The 25,359-nt window shown below is 56.2% G+C and overlaps 1 protein-coding gene across 1 annotated transcript in view; it reads right to left on the bottom strand.

Moving 5' to 3' along the window:
- Positions 1-653: 653 nt before the first annotated feature.
- Positions 654-25,359, bottom strand: part of LOC111150907 (LIM homeobox 4) — a 40,285-nt gene continuing 15,579 nt past the window's right edge. Inside the window, exons 2-6 of the mRNA XM_022508595.1 lie at positions 23,715-23,886; positions 8,300-8,502; positions 3,707-3,861; positions 3,244-3,415; positions 654-1,048 (exon numbers count right to left, since the gene is read on the bottom strand). Coding sequence (XP_022364303.1) covers positions 654-1,048; positions 3,244-3,415; positions 3,707-3,861; positions 8,300-8,502; positions 23,715-23,886 — 1,097 coding nt within the window. The remainder of the gene's footprint in view (positions 1,049-3,243; positions 3,416-3,706; positions 3,862-8,299; positions 8,503-23,714; positions 23,887-25,359) is intronic.

Here is a 25,359-nt window from a genome sequence, read left to right as displayed (position 1 = left end):
TTAAAAACCAAAACTGACAAATATTGTCTGGCTTGTACTTCTGGGCAGGAAAGAAGGCATATTTTTCATAGAAAAAAAAAAAAGAAGAAGAAGAAGGGGACGTTTCCAATATCAAATGGTGGCCATCAGAGTTTTCACTGACCATTAATAAGTGACTTTTTATTTTCAAAATTAGAGTTCAATACGGTGGTCCAGAAATCACTTTTATTATACTCAAGGGCCATGCCTCCTCTACCTCAGGGATCTCAGTTGTGGTGAGAGCAGTGGTTTGGGAGGCATCTCATGAGACACCAGTCGGAGCAGAGTTCCCAAAGGCCAAGGTGGCCTGACAGTCACCTCGTGCTACCAAGCACCGAGCAGCCAAAGCCTATAAGCAGGGTGGGGGTAGGAAGCCACCAAGCAGCACCCTAGCGCTCTAGGCTCTGCGCCCCTGTGCCGTGTTCTGAGAGGAGGCTGCCTTCCCACGACACCCGCAGGATAACAGGGCCCTAGCGTGGTCTGGTCTCTCGCCCGCCTAGGGATCAGCGGACGACTTCCATTGAAAATAATGGAAATTCACATTGGCGCGCTTTTGATCCTGAAAAGGCAAGTCTCTTTTGATCCTTGAAGATATTCTTTCAGGCCAGGATGGGTAGGGTGGGGAGGAGAGATGTTTAAAAAGGAGGATGATCCATTTCATCGAGCCAAGAGGCTGGGCTCGTGGGGAAGTCGGGATAGCCTACACTGCTTCCTGTGGAGATGTCAGAGGTGGGTCCCCCAGCCATGGCTCTCAGCGTCTGGCTCACTCCCTGCCCCGCATGCGCAATGATGCCCAAATTACTGTCCACCGTGTAATCCAGCCCATTGAGCAAAGGAGCGTGGGATGGCAGGGACGATATGGAGGAGGGAGATTGGGGGACTCCATAGGGGCTCCCGTCTCTCAAGTCCTGATAGGATTGTCCTGTCCCGTCCATGGAGAAGCTCCCATTCATTAACTGTCCGCCTGTAACGTCCCCCACGTTGCCATAAATCCTATTGGTGTGGCCAAGTTCTGAGAGAATTTGATCCTCTGTGGACAAAAGAACGGAGATTTATTGTCAGCCGCCAGGACTCTGGTGGTCCCTGTTCTTCACAACCTAGGAATACATGTGACCATGAAGGCGCCCAAGGGAGGCCGCTGTCTCACTGCCAGGCATGTGTCAGAAGCCACCACCGTCCACCTGGCAGCCCGAGACCGACCCACAGAAGAAACACCTGCAGAGGCTGCTGGCAGGTCCCAGGGGGCTGGACAAGTGTCTGGTGAGTTCACTGGTCCCATGTGGCTCACGGACTAAGCTACACTAAAGCATATGAATGCCTGAGCTTTGTGGGTCATCTGTCAACGCCCCTTCCTTCTACAAATGGAAACTACGTGCTGATAGGATTTCATCTAAGAGCTTTCAGGCTGGGAAAACTGCTTGGTTTCTTTAGTTGGGAAAGAAGACCCATGTGGGGTGGGTAGCTGAGGGCCACTCTTGGGCATGGACACAAAATCCTTCTGGTCTACCTGGAAAAGCAGTTCAGTATTGAAGGACTCGGTTTCTCTCTCTCTCTCGAATACGCTCTTCACTGGGGACAAAGTATTGACTTGATGAAGGCAAATGGGCCTTCTTGTTTCTTGAAGAATTTCATTAAGGGCTTCTAACGGAACCTGTGCTACCCGGAAGAATGCATCTCTCCAACAGAGGCGAGCGGTTTTAATCTTAAGAAAGAAGAGTTCTGTAGTTACCCAGAGAGATCCATGACATGGGGGTCCTACCTGCGCCCAGCAGAAAAGAGCTACAAAGCAAGACGCAACGATCCCGCCTGTTCCAGACGTTCATTCTGGCAGCTCGGATCAGACTAAATGGCTTTCCTAACTCCACCAACACAACAGGAAGGGGAGCACAGGCTCTTGACCCCTTCCCAGGACCCCAGAGGGCAGACCTCCCAAGTAAGCAACAGTCCTTTCAGGGCACCATGCTCTGGCCCCCAGCTGGTTCCATCCTCTGCCCCACGAACTTCCTTCTCTATTCCCACCCTGGGCCCGTGCATCAGCTCCTCTCAAGCCTCCCCAGACTAGACATCAACACCCATTCCTTCTACAACCTGCCCCAGGTCTGCCCACCCCTGGCCCCCCACCTGCCAACTCCATCCAGAAAATGAAAAGGGGGAAAGAGCTCATGCTCTTTAAAGGGGAGCAGAACGGTGAAGGCTCAGCTCCACTGGAAAATGGCCATTATCTGGCCTTTCGCCTACACCTGTCATTCCATACAACCCTCTGTGGGTGCCACAGGCTCCCTGTGGGGACAGTCATGACTTCCAAGTGTACCACTGTGCTGAGCTTCACCCAAACACATCCACAGTCGGTTGTGTTCATCAAACCCCACAACAGCACTGAGATGGGCAAGGATGTAGTTGTTCCCCACTTACAGATGTAGAAACTGAGGCTCAAGAAAAGCGAATGGATCTGAGAGAGCCACAACTGGCAACCAGATTTCTGAGCCACACCCACCCCACCCACTGCCTATTCTTTCTATCCACCCACAACAGAGGACCTTCCACCGCTGAGGACTCAGTAAATGAGAATAGTTATGGCTGTTTGCAAACAACCTTGGGATCCCAGACATGCAGCGATTTGCCATTTTGCTGACACACGGACTTGAATGTAGCGCATGCGGCAAAGCTTCTGTGCGGGGGCCAGGATGGAGTGAGCGGTGGGGAAGGGATTTCAGAAGTGAGACCTGTCCCCATCCCGCATGGGCTCACTGTGGTGCTTTCCCAGGGCAAAGGGCCTCCTGAGCACGTCCTCCCCGCCACCAGGAGACGAGGACAGGGGCTGCTCCAGGGGATCATGGGAGGAAGGCCAGGGTCCCCCCGAGAGGGAGGGGAATGCAAGAGAGGGACCAAGGACTGGGGCTGAGACACGGCTGTCTGTTCCCAGCTGCACGGGCCAGTGGGAGAGCCCCAGTCCGCAGGAAAGGAGGGGAGGCCTTGGGGCCCACGGTCCTGGGGATCCCAGCTTCCACACTTCAGCAGCAGAGCTCTTGTGTGTCCTACTCCTTGTCCCGTCTGAAAGGGCCACTGCCACCCGCCCGCCCCCCTTCACTGCAAGTCACCGGGAAGAGCCTGGCTTCAGGAGGCAGTTGTCCAGGCCTCAAGAAAGATCCCTCCTGCTTGTCGAGAGCTACTGATCCCCGGGGGCCTTTCCGAAGGCCTCGGCCTGGCGCCTGCAGCCCTGCTCACCTCGGAAGCTCAGCTCACTGTCACTGACCCCACAGTCCTCAGCAGAGCTCTCCTTCTCCCGCGTGCCGCCCGCCCGGCTCCGCTTCACGCTCTTGTAGAACTGCCCCCAGCGGTGCCGCCCCGCGTCCTTCTTCAGGCGCTTCTCCTTGGCCCTTCGGTTCTGAAACCAAACCTGCCACACGAGCACAAGGGACCCACTCGGGGGGTGTCCGCCGCAAACCCAAGGCCCCCAGGGTCCCCACTGAAGCGTCGGTCGAGCTCAGGGCCTGGAGTGTGATGTGCCCGCTACTCCCTCTGCCTCCGGCTCTGCTTCCACAAGCGTCCCCGGGTCCCAGCTCCCAGGGCACTCCATGGGCCTCCCTCCTGCACAGCGTAGATGGCACAGATCACACCCCGGCCCAGCGGGACGGCTCAGGCCTGGGACCCCCAGATGGTGGAGGCGGCCAGGGGCCCGGTGTCTCACCTGAACGACCCTCATGTCCAGGCCGGTCTCGGAGGACAGCTGCTCCCTCACGTGCCGGGCGGGCTTGGGGGAGTTCTTGTAGGCGCTCTTTAATGTCTCCAGCTGCTTCGCGGTGATGGTGGTTCTGGGCCGCTTGGCTCCGGCCTCCGAGTCGTCTGCAGGGAAGACCACTCCTTACCGGGTTCTGCCTGCCCCAAGCATCTGGGGCTCATCCGCCTCCCCCTCTCCTCCTGCAGTCTCGCCTACCATGGGCAGAGCCATGGGGAAGAATGGGGAACGACCCCCCACGGAGCCCACTCCTCACCACAGGCCTTCCCGAGTCACGGAAAAGTGAGGACAATAGTCCCTCGCTCTGGTCCCCGCCCCGCCCGTGCCCCGCCAGCCCAGCCACGCAGGGGCTCCCACCAGACGGAAGGGGTACAGTCCCATGTGCCTCCGTCACGGCACACACTCTGGCTGGACGTCCTGTGGGCGGTGAGGGCGAATGACACACGAATGACGTGTGCTCTGGGCTGCCCCCAGACACCTCTGCCCCTCCTGCCCTCGGGAGCCCCCCACTTCCCAGGTCCCTTTTCGGAGGCCACCCTGAGCTCAGAAGGGATGACCAGTGCATTCACTAGTCATCTAAGCAGCATTCACCCATCATGGGTCGGACCCCGCTATGGGACGCACTGTCAGTTGAGTGGATCAGACACGGGGAGGGCAAGTGTCAGACGACGGATGGCATCAGCGAGGGCCAGTGTGGCTCCACAGGACTTGCTTAGTGCTCACTGTATGCCGGGCGGAAAACGAGCTGCTTACTCGGGGCCAGAGTCAATATTTTTTGAAAACCACTGGTCTGAGGAGGGTTCAGGACAACACACTGCCCGATCCCAGTCTTCCGTGGATTCTGAGCAGATAAGCCTGGAGTTCCCGGCGGTCAGAGGCAAAGACCGGGACGTGCCCGGGAGCACACAGCCAGGGCAGACGGCTTGTCTCCCCTCCCAGCGCTAGACCTCCGCCGTTCCCTGCGGGGCACCCCGAGTCCACAGGCCGCCACTGCGTCCCTGGCTCTGTGGGTCTTCTGGGTTCCCTCTCTCTGGGTCCTTTAAAATGTCACTGCTATATTCCTACCTTCCTTTCCATTTAAGAAAACCCTCTCTTAGGACCAATAACAGCCAACATTTGCTAAGCACCTACTATGTGCCTGGCGTGATCTGAGAACTTCATGTGCAAACAACCCTCACGACAATTCCGAAAGGTGTTTCTTGCAGCTGGAAGACCTGGGTTCAGCCTTCTTGCTGAACGACGGAGTGACGTGGGCGAGTCCCCTCCCTGCTCTGAAGCCCAGGGCACCAGCGCCTGCCCCAAAGGGGCGGCACATGGCCCGAGTCCGCACGGCAGTCACGCCCACAGCAGAGGGAGGACAAAGTCCCCAGTTGTCTCCCCTTGGGCTGTTTTCTGCTCCAGCAGAGCCATCACTGTCTTTGATTCCCTGCCACCCGTTCCCTCTCTGGAGCCCTGCATCCAAAGAATAAGGCTTCCAGAGCCACCACGGCAGAGACTGAGGAAGACCTCCAAAGTTCTCTACTTTAAATTCTATCGAAAGGAATCCGTCCCTTCTGCCCCTATTTATACAGATGACAGTGGACAGCATTTGATGCCACTATGTAATAGGGCACTTTGAATACATCTCTATGGTCTTCAGATCTAAAATGTGAAATAATGAAACCAGCAAAAAAATGTGATTCCTCAAGAACTGTCTAATTTTTAAATAAACCGGCCTAGTGATTTTAGAAACTCTTTTCACCGCGGCCACTGGGATCTACCCGCCATCCTGGGTTGGTGGCCCAGGGGCTCAGAACTGCTGTCTCTGTGCACAGGACTTTCTTCCTGCGATTATGGGGACTATTATGCTGTTATTTTAACATTCACTGTTATTATAATTTAAAATCTTTTTTATATCCTATAACAATGTCATCCAAGTATTCATTAAGTAGTGGTGGCAGGGCTCGTGCTGAAAAATGTACCCAAAAATCAATAACTTTGGTACGGAAGTTAAATGTGATAAAACGCTATGAAGAAGGCCAAGAGAGACCATGATATCCTCGGCTGTTAATTTAGGAGAGAGCATTCTGCAAGGTATTAGAGATAGTGCTGAGAAAATAAAAAGTAGCATTAAGGCAAAGATACACTTCACCAGGTATGGATTTATGTGCTTCCAGAATACATCCCCCCGCTCCTACTTTTTACATTAATTCCTATGGGAAAATTAGTCTTAAAATATGTTGGTTTTGAATTATGCAGGGTCTCCTAGCACTTGTCCCTGGCATAAAATGCAACCTCATTATATTGAAAATGCAAATATCCAGGGAGATGTAACAAATGAACAAAATCATTCACACTAAGGTACAAATAGCTGATAATAGGTCCTTTGTGTAGCCCAAGGGGAGGGAACTGTAAGCCTAAAAGAGGGTTTAGATCAGCAAGGAGGAGTTAAAACATACAAAGAACCAAATGTCCCAATGCAGACAAAGGTCCCCGCTGCACTCAGGTGGCCCGGATTTCACAGGATGGACTGGCCTCTGCCCCACCGGCAGCCGGAGGCGGGAGTCGGGAAAACTGTGTGACCTTCGGCTACCTGAAATCCTAAAGCAGATCTCCCCCCCCCCCCCCCCCCGTTGACATTCCTCTTCCTCCTGCCTCTCACCCTCATTCAGCCTCCCTCTCCACAGGTGCGTCCTATGCAAACCTCAGGGAACGGCCCTGTGTGGCAGGTGCTACTCCCCACCCCCAGTACGGAGCTGAGAAGCCAAAGCTCAACCAGTTACACAGCTGGCCAGGGGGCCCCCAAGTTAGTGACTGAGCAGAGATATCCACCAGCCTCTGATGCCAAGTCCCGTGTCCTCCAGAGGTCTGGTGCGGCACAAAGAATCCCCGGTAGAAGTGTTGGCTCTGCCGTCACTCCTGCCTCCCAGCTGGTCTCCCCACCTCTTGAACCGTCCCCAGCAGAGGTGGGTGCCAGGCCATGAGTGCTCAGGGTCTAAACAAGGCCTCTGAGGATGAGAGCAGCCGCCGGCCCAGAGGGAGGTCACACATTCTTAGTATCTCTGGGGAAGGACTCTGGGGAGTTCCAAAGGCAGCTTGGGATCTCTGAGCCCATCTGCTTTGATGGCTTATCCCTGACAAGATGCCCTAATCTTCTCTGACATCATAATTGACTCCAAAGCAGCAGCATCGGGGGAGCTTTAAGGAACCAGAGCAGATGAATCCGTTAAGGCAAAGAGCCTGGGAATGGGCTTGCCGAGCCCCCGGGAAGAGAACAGGGACTTGAAGGCCTGTCCATCCCGAAAGGCCAGCACTGTGCGGGTTTTGGGAGAGGAGGGTGGAAACCTCTGACTCAGGCATCCCTGCAGTGGTGTCCCGCTCCCCTCCCACCAAAGCCAAGCTGGGCTCCAGCTGCCTCACCAAAACGGCCCGTATACCTCTGCCTCCTCGCCACCACAAAACCCTCAAATTCATTTCTCCATGTATGGATCAGATCTCTGTAACACATGGGCATGGGGGCCCAGGAAAGATCTAGAAGGAGATGCATGAAATTGATTTTTGCTCTTTTTTCCCCCCATCAAGCCCAGCGCCATTGAGAGCTGCTTTTTACAGTAACACCCTGAGTTGATAAAAACTCTAGTCAAAGGCAAATGACCTTGATGTTTGCGAGTTTGTGCGTCTGAGATTCCCAGGTAGGGTTTGGCCAAATGCCAAGTCTGGAGCCAGGGTGAAGGGTGCAGCCTCTGGGGGCACAGCTGTGAGTGAGCCGCCGGAGGGGGCGCTGCAGGGGAGGGAGCTTGGCCTCCCTGCGGGGCCGCAGCCCTGTCTGGGTCCTGGAAAGGCCCTGGGCTGCTCGGGAGCATGGCCCTGGAAGGCCAGAGCAGCTCACCCTGGGGCCCTGACATCAGGGTCAGCCTTGTGGAGGTCTCCACACGGCAGACCCCATTCAATAGGCTGAGGGGGCTCAGGGGAGGGCAGGATGGGCGGAACGTTCTGTGGCTGACTGGAGTCTCTCAGAGTGTGAAGACTGGCTCCTGCCTCAGGGACTTCAGGAGACACGAGGGGTCCTCACCTCTCAAGGAAAGGGGGGACCCTGCCCTCGACAGGCCTGCAGTCGGAGAGGGAAACAGAAGTGTGAGCTGACATAGGCCTCGCTCCGGCTCTCACTGACAGAAGCCTTTGAGGTGTGGGAGCGCCAAGGTTCACGTGCACCCCAGTACACAAGACTGCTGAGAACCCGGTGTCCACGGTAGACAGCGCCCTGTCCCAGGCCCCCTGCCAGGCCAGGAGCCACCGCCACGAAGAGCACAAGGTCCTGACTGTTCTTCAGCCGTCGACTGATGTGGGGGCCAGGCCCGCTCTCAGGCCCCGTCATCCCACTGAGGCTGCAGCGAGGCCAGCCAGGGCCAAGGGATAGGGGGTGATGGGAACCGTCCCGCAGGGGTCTGCGGAAGCTTCTCAGAGCGGCAGGGTGTGCGCAGGGCTCCAGGGGAAGGGCAGCTCGGCGCTGGCAGGACGCGGCGGAGGGCTCGGCCTGGACCGAGGTCAGCAGCAGGCCTGGCTTACCGTTCTGCTTGGCCGTCTCGTAGTCCTCCTTGCACACCAGCCGCCCGTCCTCCATGAGGTAGAACTCGTCCCCCGTGGCCAGCTGCCGGTTACAGATGATGCAGGCGAAGCAGTGCAGGTGGTAGACGAAGTCCTGGGCCTTGCGCACCACCTGGGTCGGGGGGATGCCCTGCTGGCAGGCCGTGCATTTCGTGCCGAAGCGCCTGTCGGGGTAGCACGAAGGGATTAGAGCACAGCGGGGAGGGGGACGGTCCCCCACTTCCCATCACATCAGCCCCTTTCCCACCCACCGCTCTGTGCTGTCCATGTGCATCAAGGCCTGCGTCCCCCAGCCCCTGTGCTTACCGTCCCCTCGGTCCCCGGCTAGCCCCATGGCTTTGCGGCCCAGGTTCTCTCACCACCAAATGAGGCTGCATCAGAGCGAGTTTCCAGTGCGTCTTCTAAGGCCAACATACCTGGGCTCCCACTTGCCCGATCCATACGCCCAGTTCCCTCTGAGCAGGCTGTGTCAGCCTCTGCACCCTGGTCTGCAGCTTCCGGTGAGGCCTCGATGACCAGCCCCACCGTGCAACTGCGTGTGCTCTGGGCTGGTGTGCAAAAGGCATCCAGCGAACACCTACCTCTTCGCGCGCTCCCATGAGGGGATCGAGGAGACCCCACACACCGGTGTCCACACGGCAATCCTGGAGAAACCTGGCTATGGCCGTAAGAGCGGGGCTCTCCCAAAAGCTCCTCTCTCCTGTCCCTCCCCTTCGTCCCACACACACCAAAGGCCTCCAATGCAGCCTCCATCCCCTTCCCATGCACAGCCCCTGAGATGCGCTGGTCTGAGGTGAGCCCAGGAATCTGCATTTTGCACACCCCTGCACCATTCTGGGCAAGGAGTCTGCAGACCTCAGTTTGAACAGCGCTTCTTCGGTTCGCTCTCTGGTCTACACCTTTCCGGGCCAGCGCTGAGGCCAGAGGAAGGCGCCTGCCCCCACCCTGGGCCCAGGGTGGGAAGTGGGGAGAAGGAGACCCACTGAAAGTAGGTTCTAGTGGGATCACTGAAACCCACTTCCCCATGCCATCCAGGTGGTCATAGAGGCCAGAGGGGAACCTGGGGCCAGTGTAGACACGGGTGCTGAAAGGGGGTGCTCCCCGGCAGGTGAGCCCTGGCTGCTTCGGGAGGGAGGCGGGAGGGATTGGAGAGGCAGGGGCAGAGTTTAAAACAGCAATCAACCTAATTATTCATGACATTTCACACAGCAGAACTTTATCTTCTTCAGGATGAAAGACTTCGCCTAATGGATCTGGGGAAGGTTTGATTTTAATGGTCCTTTTAACTAATGCTTATAGGCAGCCTGATTTCCCCTGAAAGGACAGTACATATTTCATCCACATTAATACCAAATAAATTAATTATGGTCATGGCTATCATGATGAATCCCAGATTAATGCAGAATGATGGGTCTCTTATGCGGTAATGATACCTGCTGGGGGGCGCCAGGGGCCCGGAGCGGGCGCGGCCAGCTGCTGTTTCGGGAGCTCCCCACCCAGCCACGCGGTGTCGCAGAGAGAGACGTGGGGGGCTCCAAGTCTCGAAGTGTGGCCCAGGGGACTGCTCTTCTGAGACGAGGTCTGAGAGGAGTGTTGGGGTGTGAGGAGCTGGGGCGTCTGGCTCGGAAGGACCCCCAGACCTTGTTGTGGCCATGGGATTGGGGGGTACAGGAGCAGGCCTCCAGCGCAGGGTTCTCCAGCCCACAGCTCAGCGTGGACTCTGCAGACTACCCCCGACTCATCCAGAATTGTGCATCATGAAGGGTTTCATCAGATTTTCAAAGGGGTATGGGACCCAGAATCAGAACTAACACTTGTTGAATGAATAGATCCGCTGATGACGAACCGCAGTTTATAGAGTATGTACACAGAGACGGCTAAATCTGAGGGTGGAGAACAAAGCATACGGTCCATTCTAGAAAGTTCTACACCTCCCAGAATCCAGGTGAACCCAGGCTTCTTCCACAGCTGCTGTGTAACCGGGTCACCCACGTTAAAGAGGAAGGCAGGCAGGCAGCCGGTTCTATCCCCTGTGAGCAGGAGCGTGCGTGTGTCTGAGGGACAAAGAGAAAAGAAGCCTGTGTGTGCATGTGTCTCTAGTGTGTGTCTTCGAAATGCCTGCAGTGTGTGGATCCTCTCTAGGCCAATTCACAAAGCAAGTGTTAGAAACGAAATCGCGGGGCGCCTGGGTGGCTCAGTGGGTTAAGCCGCTGCCTTCGGCTCAGGTCGTGATCTCGGGGTCCTGGGATCGAGTCCCGCATCGGGCTCTCTGCTCGGCAGGAAGCCTGCTTCCCTCTCTCTCTCTGCCTGCCTCTCCATCTACTTGTGATCTCTCTCTGTCAAATAAATAAATAACATCTTTAAAAAAAAAAAAAGATTATTTAAGAAACGAAATCGCGCCTTCAGCATGCTCCCCGCAAGCCCTCTCGCAGAAAACACAAAAGTCCAGTGTCTACATCCTTTGCGGCAGGTGCTGGAGCACACGCAGCTCCAGAGAAGAATGAGGTTTTCCAAAAAGCAAGCCTGATCTCGTGGAGGGGAGGAGGGCCGAGGGGAGGCTCTGGAACAGAGGAAAGAACCCTCTGGCAGAGGACTACATGTCTCCCCACGAGGAAGTGGACTGTGGCTTTCAGTAACCAGAAACCCGGCTGACACCAGAGCCCCAGAGACATGAAAGATAACGGGGGTATAAATTTAATCTACATACCGACAGTGATTCATGCGTAAGGGGGGCAAGTGCACAAGAAAAATGAAAAATAAATGGACTTTCCCACCAGCGTTTTTTAGCAATTGAAGCAATTTTCCTGATTGTGGGATTTATACCAATAGTAAGTGCGAGTTGCTCCTTATTACCTTTCTCCCCTGGAGCACAGCCAGAGGAACCCTCAATGAGGGGGGCTGTGTGTACCCCTTTGACCCACAGGGCTCCCCCACCTCGGCTCCACCCCAAGGGGCGCCCCTGCGACCCACTGGTCAGAGCCAGTGGCCCCAGAATAAGGCACCACTATGGGGGTGTACATCCAATGGAGACACTGTCCTAGGGCTCCCCGAGCTCAGAGCGGCCCGAGTCACGGAGGAGACGGCCATGCCTGGACGCCTAGATGACTTGTTCCACGACAGGCCATAATGAGACGGCCATAGTTCAAATTCCCTGGTCCAAAACAAGGTCAAACAGTGAACTTGGCCGCTGCACAGAGAGGCAATGTCTCAGCAACCTGACCGCTGTTGAAGGATGCTGGGGTGGGGCAGAGCTGGACGCCAGCCAAGGAAGAGGTTTCTGAGGGATTTTCCAGGTCGGGGTACTACCTGGGGTACTGCCAGGATGAAGGTGCCCCCTCCATCCTGCCCCTGGGACCTACTGTGTGCAGGCCCTGCTCTCTCAGTGCACCTGCATCACCCTGCTTGCCAGAAGGACAGGCTGTCCGGTCCGCCCTGCCTGGCCAGGCCTCCAGGGACAGCGGGTCTCCCATCTCCCAGGGAAGGCAGCTGGAGCCGATCCAAGTGACAAAAAAAATGCAAGGAAGGACTTGCTAATGGCCCCCAGCGCTTTCCTTCTCAGACCAGCATCACTGGAAATTCTGTCCTCCTTGTCCGGCACACAGCGGGCAAGCACCGATGCTGAGTGAAGGAAGGCGAGAACGCAGGGGTGCGCCTTAAAATGTGTGTCTCAACCATCTGGGAGGGACCAGCCCAGATCATGATCCTGCCCCTCCCACCAAAAGCTTCGAGAAAGGAACAGAAACCGAACCAGGCTGCAGTGAGGCCACCACAGAGGAAAACACGAAACTCTGCCTCCCACTCGTGCCGTCCTCATGCTCACTCCCCCACGGTCACGTGCGTGCCCAGCAGCGAGGCCGGTTTTAGGATTCCTCCACACAGACCAGAAGCTGAGGCTCAGATCCGGGGGGGGGGGGGGGGGGGCGGCGGCAGCCACACGTGAGAAGAACAGGGCCAGAGCTCAGGCTTCTGACCACTCAGCTGGCACGTGGCAGGTGTCACAGGAGACGTCCCCAGGGAAGCCGGCCATGGTGCCGCTACCCCGAGAAGGGAACCGGGCAGAGGGGCATCCCCAGCTGCTCAGAGCCACAGGGCATGAGGCTGCCAGCCCTGCAAGGCAGGGGCTGCCCTGGGAACCCTCACCCCGGGGGTGTCCCTCTGACACACCAACTGACCCTGCTCAGCTCCTTCCCTGCTTCTGCCCCAGGGGTCGGCATGATGGGCCTGGCCAGCAGGCTGGGGAAATGCACCAGACATCACAGCCGACAGCCAGGAGCTGCCCCCGACCCTGGGAAGGGGGCCAGGCCTGTGTCCTTGGCCTCACCCTTGGCTCCTGGGCTCAGCCTGAGTTCCCGTCTGCCCATTTCTCTGTCCACCCCTGCTGCTTTTGACAGGCCCGCTGGGGCCACTCTGCAGGCCCAGGACAAACCTGAGGGTGTCTGGATCCTGCAGGAAGAGGGCAACAGGCAGGCCCTGCAGACACGCCTTCTAGAAACAGAGGCACGCAAATCCCGTGGCACACCCTGATTTTAAGTCCTGTCCCAGGATGCCAGGGTCCACATTCTCGGCACGGAAATACGACTCATGGAAGCACCTACTGTGTGCCCCTGTACGCACATCCTTGTGCTTATCCCTCCTCATGGTGGTCATGGCCAGCCTGCCCCCCCCCCCCCCCGCAGCCCCTGGTGAATTTAGCTCCTGTCCTTCCTGCCATCATGCTTGCTGACTTCACTGTCCACGCACCAGTCCTTCCTGGCCCTGCCCCCTCCATTCTTTGACCTCTTCCTCGGAAGGTCCTGGCCTCTACTCTTGCTTGGCCGCTCTCTTCCATGGTCCACCCAGCTCCCTCCCCGCAGCACTGACTCCCACCGCTCAGCTGCAGCCAGATGAGCTGATCCCCTCACTGCCCACAGGTCCTCACGCACCTCCCACCCTGGCTTCCTCCTTACCCAACAGGTGTCGGTCCATCCGCCGTCCACCGTCCGTGGTCCATCTCATGCACCCTTCCCTTCCACACACCCCCACCTTCCCAGCCTGTTCTCCACCCCCAGCCTCCTCCACCCAGCTCCTGACTTAACACCTCCCCAACTCAGTTTACATTTGTGATCAGAGACTCGAGGGGGCCTGAGGAGCCCCCACACTTCCCTAGTCCGTTCGCTCTGCCATGCTCCCAGGCCCCCCTACCAGCCCCGCATCTGCAGTCCCAGCCCGCAGCTTCCCATTTCCCAGACAAGGCCCGCCATGTGCCCCCATGATCCCGTGCAGCCACCCTCTGTCCTGCCTTCCCTCCACCTCCTACTGAGGAGCCAACCATGCTCCTGTTCGAGGCCGACCGTCCACCCAGGCACTGAGTCCGTGTCTTCTTGGCCCATAATTATGATCAGTCCTCCAACAACTGTTCCTCTCGCCCCCACATGGTTAATTTTCCGTATCGACTCGATCTTCCCCAGCAGTGTACAAGCATGCTCTTGTTTCTGCCACTTCAAAAAATGTCTTGACCCCACATGTCCCTCCAGCTACCACCCACTTCTACTCCTTGTATAGGGAAACTCCTCAAAAGAAGGGTCTACATGCAGGGTCTCTAATGCCCCCCATTCCCACTCCTTTCTTGAATCCACTCCGATGGTTAAATTTTTTTTATAATGTTTTAATTTTTTTATAAACATATAATGTATTATTAGCCCCAGGGGTACAGGTCTGTGAATCGCCAGGTTTACACACTTCACAGCACTCACCGTAGCACATACCCTCCCCAATGTCCATTGATGGTTAATTTTATGTGTCAATTTTACTGGGCCACGGGATGCCCAGATATTTGGCCGAACATTATTCTGAATGTGTCTGTGAAGGTGTTTCTGGATGAGATGAACATATGAATCAGTAGGTTGAGGAAAGCAGGTTGCTCTCCCCATTGTGGGTGGGCCTCATCCAATCAGTTGAAGGCGTGACTAGACCAGGAAGGCTGACTCTCCTAAGAGCAAAAGGAAAGTCCTCCCACCTGACTTCCTTGAGCTGCCACATTGGTTTTTTTCTTGCCTTTAGACTTGAACTGAAGCATCAGCTCTTCTTAGCTCTCCAGCCTGCTGGCTTTTGGACTGGATTTTACACTATCAGCTTTCCTGGGCCTGCAGCTTGCTGACTGCAGATCTTGGGGCTTCTCAGCCTCCAAAAATCGCAGGAGCCAATCCTTGTAATAAATCTCTTTGTCTTACACACACATCCTGTTGGTTCTGTTCCTCTGGAAAACCCTGACGGAGATACACTCCAATCAGGGTACCCACCCACCCATTATCCCAAACCGCCCTTGCCAAGGTCACCCATGACCCCAGCATTGCAGACCCAGGGGTCAGGTCTCTTCTTCCCTGACCTTTCAGTGGCATTGGCTCTCTCGCTTCTCCTTAGAACACGGAGCTCACTGCACAGTTCTCCAGGTCCTGCCCCTCCCCTCTGGCAGCCTCTTGCCCAGACCTCTCGCCTAATTCCAGACTGCTCTATCCCACTGCCTTCTCGGCCTCTCTGCTTGGATGTCCACAACCAAACTCCTGATCCCTCCCCACCAGAATCTGCCCCCCTTCAGAGAATGGGGATTTCGTCCTTCTAGTGACTGAGGCTGAAAACCTTGGACCCCTGCACCCAGTCTGTCAGCACACCTTGCTGGTACCACCCCCAAATTCAATCAGAACTGGACCGCTTCTGACCATCAGCAGCGATGCCTCCCTGGTTCAGACCACCATCACTCCTTGCCTACAACTCACAGCATTCCTGGCTTCAGCCCTTCCCCCACACAGCAGCCACAGTGCTCCCACCTCACTCCCCTCCTCGACACCTCCCAGTGGCTCCCCCTGGCTCAAGGTCAAAGCCCAAGTCCCTTACTAGTCCCCAAGACCCTCCACAATGATTTAACCTCCTCTCCTACCGCTCTGCCTGTCCACCGGCCCAGCCACCCTGGCTCCGTGCACCCAGGATGGCTTCCTTCCTTGACTTGAAATGCTCTCTCCCCAGATACCTGCATGGCTCACATCTGCATTTTCGGCAGGTTGCCCCTCACAGGTCGCCTTCTCCAGGGGCATTCCTTGACCAGCCCTGCCCTGCATCCAGCACTTACTACCGTATCTCCAACGGATGCACCACACAGTTCTTGTGTACCGTATCTCTCCACAGCCAGCAGGCGAGCTCCATGCCAGCAGGCCCTGGATCTGTTTGGTTCACCACTGAGTCTAGCACCCGCAGCAGGACCTGCCTAGGGCACATGTCCCATGGGTAGCTGGTGAATAAACAGCAAGGACCCGTGCCAAAGGCATGTAGTAACACACGTCCTCCATGTGGAGAAAACTAGTTCAGAGAGGGAGATAATGTGCCAGAGACCACACAGCCATGAACGGTAAAGACAGGACTGGAACCCAGTGCTGTTTCTTACATGCCCGTGGGGAGGCAGTCAGGGAGGGGCTAGCCCCGGCCCCCGCCAGCCTCTGCTGGGGGAGGGAGGGGCTGCCACAGCACAGTGCCCTGTCCCAAGAAAACAAAATACTGCATAACTTAATTTTATGCTTTAATTGCTTGGAGGTGATTTACAGCAAGCTGTATATTTTTTTCCCAGCTGACACTTCCCTCCATGTATTTCTTTTATCCATCACCACACTTGACAGGTAAGTTGCGAATATTTACTGTTACTGTATGTACCAATATTTCCAACATCTATCACCACCCCAGCCATGTCACGGGCACATAAAGTTCTGCCCACGAATGGTCAGCCTTCTCCAGAAAGAGACAGGGGCTATATTTGGAGAAGGCCTGACGCCAGAAAGTGTCAGAGCCTTGGGCAGGGGAGACACAGACCCCACAACACACACTTACACGGACACCTCCCAGACCCACTGGAATGGCCCCAAGGTGTTCTGCCTTTTACTGGAGGGCGAGGGGGTGCGGTTAAAAATGCTTTTCTTGTTAACAAACATTCAGTGTTATTCTGAGATGCATCCTACCAGAAGAGCTTTAGAATCCGTGACCTAGTCCGGCCCCTCATTTAACACAGAACAAAACCAAGGCCCAGAGAGGGGTAGTGACTTGCCCAAGATCACACAGCTCGTTTAGTGGTAGAAAAGGGGCTAGAGCCCGACTCCCCCTTTCTCTCAGCGGTGCTTCCCCTCCTTCCCTGCTGGGGGTAGATTCACTTCCCAAGAGGCAACGGACATCAGATCCGGACCCGACCCTCTTCTACAAGGGTCCAGCCCACCTCCCTTAATCTGGGTAAACACGCTTCTGGCCCGTGGTCTCAGGCAATTTCCTGTGAGCAGTGTCATAGCAACCACACAACAGGCCTCCCAGGTAGATAGGCCATTCCCTCTCCACAGATGGGGACAGGCTGGGATCTGTCGTCGTCTGGCCCAACCACACCCCCCTCCCTCCCACCCCTGCCCTGCAGCCACCTGACCCACTAACTCCAGGCTGATTCCTCTCTATGCAGGTTTCGCTCGCCCGACACCGAAGCATCCAGTGGCAAGAGCCTCCTGGGACGTCTGCTTAAAAGCAGACAAACCACCCTGAGTCCCGATTCCAGGCCCCAAGTCCGCAGGTCAGCAAGGCCCTCAGAAGGCCCCCGAGCCGCTGTGATACCGGCCCCTCAGAGAGGCCCCGTGCAACAGATGTTCTCGGCATTCCCGGGGCCTCCACCCTTGCTCGATGACTCTCTAATCCCTCAAGACCCCAGTGGTGGTGCGGTATGCACTGTGACAGTCAGTGGTAGGGACACTCAGGGACAGAGGTCCTTCCAACCCCTCCAGCCGGACCGACCTGCTGCGCTGACACCGCGCTCCCACCCCAGGGCCCAACGCTGGACAGGCCGGGCTGCTGGGGACAGGGCCCCTGGAGCCAGACCCCGACTCACACAGGCCCCTTGTGTGTGACCGCGGCCAGAGAACCCGCAGAAAGGGACCCCAGCTGGCAAGTGCTGGGCAGAGCGTTTCAGGAGCCCTGCCAGGGAGAAGCTTCCAGCACCACGGAAGGGCGGTGACGGGCTGAGAGAGGGCACAGGCAGTGGAGACAGAAAGAGAGGGCATTTGGGAGCTGGGAGCGTGACTAAGCACCTGGGATGGAGGTGAAGGAGAGGGAAGGTGGTTGAACCCCAGCAATGAAGGGACTGGGTGCTACCACTGTTGGCCAGTGTCCTTTCCCGGGGTGAAGAGGCAGCTCCAAGAGTCCCTCTTTGCCTGGGGACCCGCGCCAGCTGACTCACAGGCTGATTTGCAACTCTCTGGATCCAAACAGATTCCCCAAGGCCTACAAGTCTCTGGGATGCAGGTCCCACAGATGTCAGGAGGCCTCCGCCCCAGGCTGGGCTCCGGGAGGGGGGGCTGGCACAGCTAAGGGGGGGGGCGGGGGGGGGGGCGGGCAGATAATCCACAGACTCATCACGGCCAGATCTACAGCCTCGGGTCCCAGGGGGAGCTGCTCCGCTAAGTAATTGCTTCTGCCTTGATTACAGGCCGTCGCAAATGACGGTGGGCCTGGTCCCACCAGTGTGTTTGACTCTTACAAATGTCCACATGCACAGACACTATCTGGAACATCTGATCGTTACCTTAAAAGGTTTAATTTGCTTAGCGAGGGAATTAGACTATAAACTATTAAGAAATTATGGAAAGTCACACGTCAAAGAGACCCTCCCCCTGTGGGTTCCCTAAGCACATTTTGCTAGAGAGAGAGAGAGAATGTATGTGTGTGTACACGCATCCACACAAAGGTGTGTAGTTTCCAGAGATAACGCTGACTTGACAAGGACCTTGTCAAGTTGACTGGACCAGCAACCAACCCCAGAACTGAGGTGGCCTCTTCCTGGGGTGACAGAGTAAAGACTGGCTAGAGGCGGTCACACAAGCACAGGCTGGGCCCCCCATCCCCCACAAGAGCTGGGCCCCTGCTCTGGAAAGTGAGGGCTTCGGGCACAGCCACAGAGCTCTGGATCACACAGGGAGGGATGGCACCCTGGGTGGGGAGAACTCACGGGGACTCCTGGCACCACCCCACACCCACAGGCGTTCCGATCAACAGACCTGACATTGCCACTGGACACAGGTCACGCTTCCCCACCCCTCAGGACCCCCACCTCGCCTGCAGCCTTTTGTCGCCTCTGCCCCCAGGAAGGTCCTTCGCTTTCTTCCCCGCATACATCCACCATCACGACCTTAATAAGAACAGTCCTACTAAAGATGACACCCAGCACCTCATCTTACTCAATCCTCAGAACCCAGAAAAGTGGGGATGTTTATTCCTCTCCCCCTTCTGAGGCAGGAGATGGAGGCTCAGGGGTCAAATGTCCCGGGTCACACGGGGGTGGGATTCAGACCCTCTGGGAGGCCCCCTCACGGGACGGCTGAGTGTGGGCCTCTTCCCGCATTACCTGATTTCCTGGGGGCATCTGCCCAGCTGATGGATGGAGGCCCTGGTCACCAGAGCAGTGATGGGGCCAAGGTCACCAGCAAAGACCAGGCCGGAGCCAGTGAGACCACCCCGCGTCCTGGCCAAATGCAGAGCGTGCCAGGGCTGAAACAGGCTGTTCTGAACTGCGGGGATAAATCAGCATCTCCGGGCTCCAAGGACGCCGCTCACCTGCCCTTGGCTGGCAGCCTCGCTCACTGCCTCCAGATTGACTGCTGGGGGAGGGGCCCATGAGGAATGGTGCCTCCCCCCGGCCTGGCTGGGGAGCAGCCCACCCAGCGCCCCCCCGACAAGCAGCCTTCTCTCCCACGGGGTCCCCAGCAATGACCATCGCTGCCCGCCGCGTCGATGGAGGCCTCAGGGGCAGGAAGACACCCCCAGAGACGCTGGAACCCCCTGGAGTGGCAGTCACTCTCAGAACTTGCCTCCGACTCTCCCCTGCAGCCCCCCTGTGGCAAGTGAGCTCACAGGCCTGGTGCCGCAAGCCTGGAATGTTCTGGAAAGCTGTGCTTTACCTAAATGCTGCTCTCTGTGACCCTGTCGCCGTGTTTGTCTTCAGATTGTAATCACTGCTGGTTTGTTTCCCAAACCTTCATGCAAATCCCCATGGCATCTATGGCCCCAGAGCACTGAAGGGTGCCCTCCCAACTCTGCCAGACTGCCCTCCCCCACCTCTGACGTTAAATGTCATCTCAACAGGAAGGTCTCCAAGCTGGGAGCTGGGAAGGGGGAGGAGGGAGGCCAGGAGAAGCCAGTACAGACCTAGCCCCGAGGGACAGCTCTGACATCCCGGCCTTCCAGGGCTGTAGGTCAAGTGGCCACACGTCAGGGCCAGAAATCCAGACACTGATCAAGCAGCCAGCATCGAGCTGGACATGGTTTACACGCTATTTCCTTCCTGTTTCGCAACAGCTCTGTGGGTTGCCATGAGCGTCTTGGAACAGATAAGGCAATGACGTTCAGAAAGCCCTAATCACTTGTTTGCTGACACACAGCTAGTTCAAGACAGGACAGGAATTCAACTGAGCACCGTCTGGGTTCAACAAACCACTCTGTTCATAAAATAACTCCCTTTCATGAAATGTTCCTGCGTCCAGGGCTGTTCTGATAGGCGCCATGAGCACTCTCGCTTTTTCTGAAGAGGACACTGGGGTTCAGAGACGTTAAGGAACTTGCCAAAGGGCACCCAGCTGATGCTGACAGAGTCAGTACTTGAACCAGTTGCTGGAGCAGAGAACCTGTGCAGTTCACTGTGCTCCAGAGGAAAGGAGATGCCAGACAGGAGGAGGGGACCCAGAAGCTCTACTCCCAGACCACCGTCCCCACTTCCGGCCCTGGTCTCTTGCAAGGAGATGGGGTACCTGAGACAGGCAGGACACACGGTCCAGAAAGGGCCTGATTAGCAAACGCAACACAAGATGTTACTGGCTCCTCAGCTTGTGATTCTATTGTAACAGCCTTGGGACCACTGTCTTAGTCAACTCACTGCCTCTTCTCTGGGTCTCAGAATTTTATTTCCTCTGGAGAAAGGCAGCCAAAGACCCGAGAGGCAAAACCAGCGAATAACCCAAATCACCCAAAGTTACTGAACAAGACAGAATTCAACAGCTCCGAGAGGAAAATGCGACAACCACAGAGTACAAGCTTCCAACAATCCTTCTTTCTTTGTCTGGCCCACATCAACATCGCCCTCTGCTGTCAGCCGCCAGTATTACCGCATCTCCTGGGCGGACAGCGGGTGGAAGGCTGACCTCCCCCCACCTCTGAGGTTTTACACACCTCTAGCCGGGCACCCTTCACATACAGTCCTGATTCAGAAGACTTCACACAGAATAAAGGATACCCCTTAGAGTGGTGCAGAGCAGTGGCCCTGCCCCTTGCTATGGGAAAAGAGATTTAAAATACTGATCCTGAAGCTTAGCACCAGAGAGGGGGTCAGGGAGGTCCAAGCCCCCTGAGCAGGACTATGGGCACCTATCAGAAAAGGACAGGGATTTGTCTTTCTTTTTTTCTTTTTTTCTTCAAGGAGCACAGAGAAGAGAGTCTCCCTGGCTCTAAGCAGGCCTCTTCTGAATCCCACAGCTGAACGATCGGAGATCTGGCAGGTGAATTCAAGTGTACAGCACCCGCCTTCCCTTCTGCAGTCCCGTGTGGGACCAGGGAGGGACCTGAGGCTCCAGCGCCTGCTCTGCCCTCCAGCCCTGCCGTGTGCCCTCTCTGCTCGCGTGTCCCCTGCTGTGCCATCTGCCAGCAGGTGCCGGGTGACTTTTAATGAACAGTCACGGGGAGCAGCCCACTGGCTCTGCGGCCATGTTACAGGCTGAGCCCCAAGGGGACAGCAGTTCCCAGACCCTGGGGAGGAAGGCGAAGCCAATCCGACCCTGGAGGACTGAGTCCCTCCGTGTCCTCCCCGAGGACTGTGACGGGCTCCACTGAACAGCTGCCGTCCCGAAGAGCTGTGTGGGGCCTGACTGCCTGCGGGGCCAAGTGTCCTTCCTGAGAGGGCCTCAGAGTGGCCCAGTCTGCAGGTCTCAGTGACCCTCATCAACAGCAGGCAGAATCACCTCAGCTTGAAATTTGTCTCCACACAGCCCCTCTCCACAGAGGAAGGACCCGGAGTCAGCCCTGACTCTGCGGCCAGCTCCCCTACTTCACAAACGGATCCAGCCCTGGGGGTGGGGGGTCCTTTTATGAAGCAGAGCAGTCCTGTGGGACGAGGAGAGTAATCGTGACTAAATCACACACCTGGGGCTCCGTCGGTTGGAGGTCTGGCTCTTGACTTTGGCTCAGGTCCTGATCTCCGTGTTGTGGAATTGAGTGTTCCCCCCCACCACCCGGACATGGGGCTCCGTGCTCAGTGGGGAGTCTGCTGGACTCTCTCCCCCCACTTCTGTCCCTCCCCTCATTTGCACGCTACCTCTAAAATAAATAAATACATTTCTAGATAGTTAGATAGATAGATAGACAGACAGATAGCTGAGGCATAGACCTGTGCATTTCCCAGGAATCCTGGGCCTTCACAACTCACAGGACAGCATGTGAGGGACAGAAGGAACTGGTCAGCAAACAGGCTGTAAGTTCACTACGGGATCTACTCTTCGTGGCATCAAACCTAGTGACAGTCTGAGGGCAAGGCCAGGTGCACAGGCCATGCCAGGGACAGAAAAATGGAAAAATAAATCTTTCCTTGAGCCAACAAGGAAGATGAAACAGGTCAGGAGGCGTGAGCAAACACGAGACAACTCACACTGAGTCACGGAGAGAGAGAAGGGGCCGGTGCCCACCTGCGGAAGAGCGGGACTCACAGCCAGGGAAGGATGGGGAGACCTAGAGAGGACAGACTTCATCCCTGCAGGACAAACTAGCCTGGGTCAGGGCCTGCCTGGGGAAGGGGGCAACCCGCTGAGGGGCATCAGCACCCAAGACCGTGGTGAGGTAGGACAGAAGGGAGTCGGGGTACAGGGAGGAAGGCTCTGACGGCACAATGCATCTGGAATATTCTGTGGGTAAGGGGGCCCTGCTGAAGGAGCTGGGGGCCAGGGTCAGCTGTGAGGATGGATGCTGTCTGGTGGGGAGGCATGTGGGCTAGAGGAGGTGGGAGGCTGGTCACGAGGTTACTGCTGAGCAGTGCTCCAGAAGGGGAGGAGGATGGGTCCCAGACCCTGGAATGCAGCTGACCCAACCCCAAGGCCAGGCCCACCCACCTGCATCCTCTTGCTCACACACACACACACACACACACACACACACACACACAGAGGGAGAGAGTGGTATATTTTTGGCCAAAGTGTGATGGTGCCCATGAGTGTGGCCTTCTCAACACAAGCCATGGGGCAGAGGAAGCCCCAGTAGAGACCACTTTCATCTTTAATGTGCTTTTCAACTCCTAATGGGCAAAAGAAATTTGAGAATCCTTAGAAATTCAGATCACTTATTCCCCGAAGTTAAACCTTGGGAGGATTAGGGAGAAACACGTTCTGTCTCCAAGATTGGCATCTCTCCCCCTTTGCCCTCCCTTTGTGCAGAACACACCACCTTGGAAGGAGGCACCCCTCCTCCCTGAGGCTTGCTCATTTGTGCCAAATGTTTGCAGGCTTTGATAAGCCCCCCCGGCGGTCCCGTCCCCCTCAGCGCAGCACACGGGCCACCCCCACGGGGCTCGGTGTCACTGCGGGACGACTCCCTCCTCCTGGTCTTGGTGTCGCTGCTGCCAGCAGGTCCAAGTGAGCTGGGGCCCCAGCCTCAGTGCCTTGGGTAATAGGTTCCAGGAGGCATGTCCCAGACTAAATGCCACAGAAAATAACTTCTAGGAAGTCCCCTCACCGTGACCAACAGGATTGTTGCTGATGGATCAAACCCCAGAAGGAATTGAGACCAGTCTTCAAAGCTAACGTTCAGGTGTCAGGCATTGTCCTAAGGACTTTACCCATATTGATTCATTCAAAGCCTGTAACAACCCTATGAGTAGGAACTATTATTACCAGACCCATTTTAAAGATAAGCAACCCGAGGCGGAGAGAAGTAAACTGCCCGAGAGCCCACAGCTAGTAAGTGCTTTAAACCCCATCGTGCTCTGGGCACTTTACCACCCCATGAAACTGCCTCTTCCTCACGTTCTCATCGATAGCGGTGACACCGACAGAGCCTGGCTGGACCCGGACCAGGAGCAAGGCTTCCAAGCCTCCGGGGCCCTTTAGCAATCACGAGATTCCTCTAGATTCAGGGGTGAACCTCCAAGCACCTACTCGGAAAGTGGCAGCAATGAGAGGGCTCGTGTCCTGAGGCAGGATTTATGGGAATCCTTGGTCTGTCCCCCTAATGACCCCCCTCCAGAGCAGAAATGGCACTCACACCCTCTGCCACCAGCTCCTGCCCCCTCACTCCCAGGGGAGAGCCAGAGACAGACCAGAGCCCCCCCCTCCGGGGTTCCGGGGTTCGGACTTACTTGAAGAAGTCTTCCTTGCAGTAGACGCTCCCCGCCCTGGAGAAGCACCTGTCGGCCAGCGGCATCTGGCAGTCTGCACACTTGAGGCAAGAGCTGTGCCAGTGTCGGTCAAGGACCTTCAGGATGAACTTGTCCAGGATGTGCTGGTTGCAGCCAGCGCACTGAGGGATCTCTGTGGGGAGGGAGACAAGGCAGAGTGAGTCTTCCACGCGGCGCTGCTCACCACGCCAGACCCCGTGTGGATGCCCTCCCTTCTCCACGATTCCTCTCCCACGGGAGGAAAAGGACATAACCCAAAGCCTTCGACTGCCCCATGGAATGGGGTGGGGCATACACAGCACGGAGGTCACCGGTCCAGGCGGCAGGTGGGAACTGAAATCCAGCCCACCCTGTGTGTCCCATTAGGAGGCGGGATTCTCAAGGGGCAGGAACAGGGTTCCTTACGCAGCTTTGTGTCCCGGCTGCCCAGCACCGCGCCTGGCACGCCCGAGTGGCTTCACAGAGCTGATCATGGAAAACATACTTAATCACATCCTCTCCAAGAAGTTCACCTTGAAACAGTTCGCCAGTTTCTCCTGTGCACTCCAAATCATCAACACAAGTCGGAAAACCAGATCTCTCGGGAATCATCCGTGTTTCTTGATTCCTGTCATGTTTGTTGGCGTGTTATAATTTAAAAGTGTTAACATAAGGGAATTCGCCTCAAAGCACTGGGGGAAAAATATGACCCATCCAAGTCTATGTAGAAAGAAAGCTCGAGTACTAAGTCATTCGTCTATCAGACCTATAGACAGGCTACTGCGACCTTCACGTCGTGCTATCTCTAGTGACGGACACACGTGTCAGTCACAGGCCCAGTAAACCCCAAAGCCAGCCTGTTCCCATTATGGCCTCAGCAGCTACCAACATTTGCCTGAAAGTCAGACCCACTAGGTGCCTTGCTCTTTGACCCCATTCCCAAAAGGCCCCATGAAAGCTACCAGGAACACACTGGGGCAGATCTGCATGGGTCTGGGAACCAACTACCTGTCCTCGTGCATACGGCATTTTTTTCTATCAAAAAGGTTCCCCGGCTGCCTAAGTGGCTCAGTCGGTTGGGCATCTGCTTTGGGCTTAGGTCACGATCCTGGAGTCCCCAAATCAAGCCCTTCTTCCCACTCCCCCCTTGGAGGGGAGTCTGCTTCTGCTTCTGCCCCCTCCCCTCCCCGCCCACCACTTGTGCACAATCTCTCTCTCTCTCTTTCTCTCTCTCTCCCTCTCTCTCTTTCAAATAAGTAAAATCTTTTTAAAAAAATTTTTCCTCCTTGACAAAATGTTCAACCAATTAGATGCCAAGTTACTTGCCGAGTTACTTACAAACAGTTCCATGTGCCCAGCAAAGTGCTAAGCACACAACAACAACAGGATTTCCATCAAAGAAGTGGAGACGAGTAGGACACAAGGTAAGACCATGGATTCTAGGGGCACCTGGGTGGCTCAGTTGTTAAGCATCTGCCTCTGGCTCAGGTCATGATCCCAGGGTCCTGAGATCAAGCCCCACATCGGGCTCCCTGCTCTACCGGAAGCCTGCTTCTCCCTCTCCCACTCCCTCTACTTGTGCTCTCTCTCTGTCAAACTAATAAATAAAATTGTAAGAAAAAAAAAA

This window comes from Enhydra lutris, unplaced genomic scaffold (genome assembly GCF_002288905.1).
Source record: "Enhydra lutris kenyoni isolate GAN:26980312 unplaced genomic scaffold, ASM228890v2 scaffoldscaffold24, whole genome shotgun sequence".
NCBI lineage: Eukaryota > Metazoa > Chordata > Mammalia > Carnivora > Mustelidae > Enhydra > Enhydra lutris.
The sequence above is the reverse complement of the archived record's forward strand: the minus strand, read 5'-3'. Positions and strand labels throughout refer to the sequence as shown.